This window comes from Arachis ipaensis, chromosome B03, assembly GCF_000816755.2.
Source record: "Arachis ipaensis cultivar K30076 chromosome B03, Araip1.1, whole genome shotgun sequence".
Classification (NCBI taxonomy): domain Eukaryota; kingdom Viridiplantae; phylum Streptophyta; class Magnoliopsida; order Fabales; family Fabaceae; genus Arachis; species Arachis ipaensis.
The window spans coordinates 34,799,028-34,803,548 of NC_029787.2; the positions used below are offsets into that span (position 1 = coordinate 34,799,028).

At 30.3% G+C, this 4,521-nt stretch overlaps 1 protein-coding gene across 1 annotated transcript in view; it reads left to right on the top strand.

Annotated features, from left to right (window-relative positions):
- Nucleotides 1–4,521, top strand: part of LOC107630277 (OTU domain-containing protein At3g57810-like) — a 9,107-nt gene that overhangs the window by 3,697 nt on the left and 889 nt on the right. The window contains exon 4 of the mRNA XM_016333377.2: nucleotides 4,263–4,361. Within this exon, the coding sequence (XP_016188863.1) occupies nucleotides 4,263–4,361 (99 nt within the window). The remainder of the gene's footprint in view (nucleotides 1–4,262; nucleotides 4,362–4,521) is intronic.

Below are 4,521 nucleotides of genomic sequence, written 5' to 3' on the forward strand. Positions count from 1 at the left end.
TTTTATTTTCTGATGAGTTAGTTTTTAGTCAATTATATATTACTTTCACAAGACATACTACAAAATGTGGCTTAATGACATAACTTATATAAAAAACCTCAAAATATTATATTACTTTCACATAAAAAACCATATGGTACGGTATTGACCAATATAATATTGAGAATTTTTAAATTTTCTGTTTTATACCAATAACACATTTTAAAAATGAGATTTTTTCAGAAATAAAATAAAAAAATTATTATTTCGTCAAATCCGATTTTTCAACTTTAATTTTTTAAATATGATTTTTTTTAGGGTGATTGCCTATCCCTCGACGAATTCTATAATTTATATAGAGTTCAATAAAAAATCATTCAAAAGAAGAAACTGTTTAATCTACATTTAAAAAAATAATAAAAAAGATTAATTTTGCTGGATCTCCTAAGATTAGTGAAGGTGCAGAGTTAGAAAGGATAATATCATGGAATTATGAAATAAGGGATAGTAATAAGATTCAATTAGACACAATAGGATCCAACAAGGGGAATTTGTGTTGAGGGTCATTGCTAGAGATAGGGAGATAGAAATAGAGAAAGAGAATAGAACTATTGAAGGTTTATTAGCAATAGAATAAATACAACACTACTTCCAATTAATCATTTCTCGTACTCTATATATACTACTAGTACTCTAACTAATAATTTCTAGAACTAGAGACTCAACAATCAATTATGCAGGAAAATAAAAACTTACCGATTTCTTGCTTTTCTGAATTTTGACCAAGTCTAACTTCACTTGTCGCTACACCCTCCCTCAAACTTGAGGTTGATCTAAGAACAATTTGTAGTTTAGCCTTAAGCCTAAAAAAAGGCAGGAGAAGACAATGGCTTAGTCAACACTTGTGCTACTTGATCTATATCAAGTATGTGTATAACATAGAGCTGCTATTTTTGAAGCTCTTTTCGAATTAGTCGAGCCTCTATCTGAAAGTTCTTGGTCCTATCATGCATTATTGGATTTGCCATCAAGAGAACCCCAAATATACACAATAACTAGAAACTGACCTGCGATCTTCAAGATCTGCTGCCCAATCTGAATCCGAGAATCATTACATCTATGCAAAATTAGATCATAATCTCTTGTGCCTTGTATGTACCTAAGCACACGTTTGACAACCTTTCAATGTGCTAGTAAAGGATTGTGCATGAGTTGACTTATCTTGCACACGGCAAAAGATAAATCTGATCGAATTATACACAAATATTGTAAAGATCCAACAACAATTCTATATAACTTTGGGTCGTCCTGTTGATAAGAGTTGAAGAGAATAAATCATGGGAGTTGGCAGTGAACTAGCTTGTGCCATTCCCAATTTTGAGAGAAGATTAGTCACATACTTGGTTTGAGACAAGTGAATACCTCAACACAATCGTGAGAGAATCTTCTTGATAAACTGACAAATAACAACACAATAGTGAGCATGGAACTCAAAATAAACAAAATTATCTTCAGACAACTTTGATACACTAATACGGTTTTTGGTGATTTGAGGTGAGTGAATTGATTGTTGTAAAGAGAACCATCTTTTGGAGTCTAATGCATAAAAAAAAGAATGACCAACACGATTGATTGGAATACCAAAACCATTACCCAATTGAACCTGATCAAAACGGGCTCTATTCAAATCTTGATTCATAGAGTTTGGTAAAGATGGAAAAGAGGATTGAGTGAGATTGGCTTGCATCATACTATTTTCAGGTTTCCTAAATTTTTCAAGCATGTCATCATTAGAAAGGATCACAGATTCAACTTCATTGAGACAATACATCTCAGGTTTAGCATTAATATTAGTAATCAAACTGTGATAAATCTCGTTTAGTCCCTCCAAGATTACTTCAATATGGTCTTTAATTGATAGAGGATAACCAAGAGTAGGCAAAGAGTGTGTGATATGCTTGGTCTTTGAAATATATTATGATGTAGAAGATCCTTGCTTCTTTATTGTCTTTAATTGTTTCTTCAATTGCTTGACTCTGTACTTGGTTGATTTCAAGAAATACTCTTTAATTCTTTTCAAATTTGAAAAGCAAAAGTGCAACCTACCATTTTATTCTCGAATTCAGTATCCAACGAGGCCACCATCCATGGGTTAAGATTGTAATCACCTGGAAGCCACTGTTTATATTGCCGTAATTCAACTCTAGCTTGTTGATTTGAGGTTGAGCTGAATTGAGCTGGTATGCGATCTTTATGTAAATGTTCTTCAATATCTTGGCCTTTGATCACAAATAAAGCTTGTTGATGACATGTCTTGTGATTAGTTTCACAAAGTTTGTCACTAATGGGAGTAAAAGGTATGTGATTAAAGAAATTGGATCTCCTACAAAATAGTTCAAAATAGAAAGGGGTCTATAATAAAGTGATCCACTATCTTTGTTTTTATTTTTTTTATTGTTGATGCTCTTCATAGGATGGTTACGGAGGTTGTAAGAAATGAATGTATATCTCCACTGCAAGTAGGAAAGATAATATAGAATTATCTCATTTCCAGTTTGTAGATGACATTTCTTATTTTATTCACTAGAGGAGACTACTAGAAACTATAAAAAACTATTACGGTGTTTTGAGTTAATGTTGGGATTAAGCATTGATTTTGATAAGTCTAATTTGATACCGATGAATTATCAACAAGAGTGGATACAAAAGACGTGTAGGTTGTTGAAATGCAAGGAGACTATGCTACCAATCAAATACCTTGAAATATACTTGGGTATGAATCCGAGACTTGTGAAGACATAAAAATCGATTATTGACAAAGTGGTAGAGAAGCTCAATATGTGAAAAATAAAGATTCTCAATAGCTGGTAAGCTAGTTCTTATTAATTTGCTATGTATAGTTTGTCAGTTTACTATCTAAGTTTATATAAGATGTTCAAGATAGTGGCAAAAAGGTTGATTACACTGCAAAAAAGATTCTTATAGGGTAATAAGGAGGATGGAAAAATGGGGTGGCTTTAGTAAAGTGAAAGATAGTGCAAGCAACGAAAAAATTAGGAGGTCTAGGTGTTAGTGATGCAATGATTCAAAATACATCTCTATCGTTTAAATGATGGTGGTGGGTTTCTAAGAAGGACTGTTTTGGAAGAACATTGTATGATAATGCAATGACTTGAATCTTTGATGAGATGCTTTCAAGGGAGACATTACCAATAAGAAGGGTCCATAGAAGAAAATTTGTCATTTGCATATAAAGGAGTAATAGATAAAAGACAAGATAATCAATGGTTTGGTTTTGGAGTCAGGGGATGTAAGAAGAATTTATTTTTGGGAGGATAGTAGTAAATTAAAAGATAATTTTTTAAGATTTTTTTCGGTTTCAAATAAAAAATGATTTGTCATAGGAAAGTGTATGTGGGTTTTGAGATGGATTAAAATGAATGTGAAATTTTTAATGGAGGAGGGAACTTGAACTATTAAACCAATTTTATAAGATTTTACAATCAGTAAAATCAACAACAGAAACAAATAGAGTTGTGTGAAAGTTTGAAAAAAAATGATACTTTTCTACTAATTCATTTGTGTAAGCCTTGTAAGCAGAAATTTTTGGAGCTTATATATAATTACATCTTTACTAAAGGTGTATAAAAGGCCTTGATGCTATTACGAATCGAGCTATTTACTTAATTTATTTTGGTTGGCAAAGTTAACACAGAAGGATAAACTGAGTAGATTATGCGTTATCAATCAGAATAACAATGTTTGTGTATTATGTAAAAAGGATATTAAAAATGTACAACACTTATTTTCTTGATTATGAATTTACTTAAAAGGTGTGGAATTGGTTGTTAGATTTTAGTAAGCGTTAGACTGTTTCAGATACAATAAAGCAATATTTTAAAAATTAGACTGTGTAAGGATGAGTAAAAAAAATAATTGATTAGATTCTTTTTTGTTATTTGAAATATTTGGTTAGAATGATGAAATAATTTTTTAGAATAAAATATTAGAAATAACAAAAATTGTTGACAAATTATTTATGTGCTATAAAGAATAAAGTAGTGTAGATCCTTTAAATTATTGATGAGAATATCAAAAATAATAAAATTTAAATTTTTTTTATTTTGTTTACTCTTTTAGTCCATTTTATTATGTTATTCTTAGAATTTGATAAGACAAAAGTTTGCCTCCACCCATCCGATTGCCACCCTATTTATAGTTGATGTTGAGTTGGAATTAAGTATACAGTGTTTAATGTAATTTATAATAATGCATATACATAGGTTTCTTGAGGATGACTTTGACACCTACACAGGACAAATGCGAAAGCCTCACGTTTGGGGAGGAGAACCTGAACTTCTTATGTCCTCACATGTTTTACAGTTAAGACCATTTTATTGTTAGCAATAATTTATAATTTATGTGTCTATTTTATTGCCGTGAATTTGCTATTGATATTTTATTTTTATTTAGATTTTTAAAATTAACTTTCATACTTATTATTATTATTATTATTATTATTATTATTATTATTATTATTAT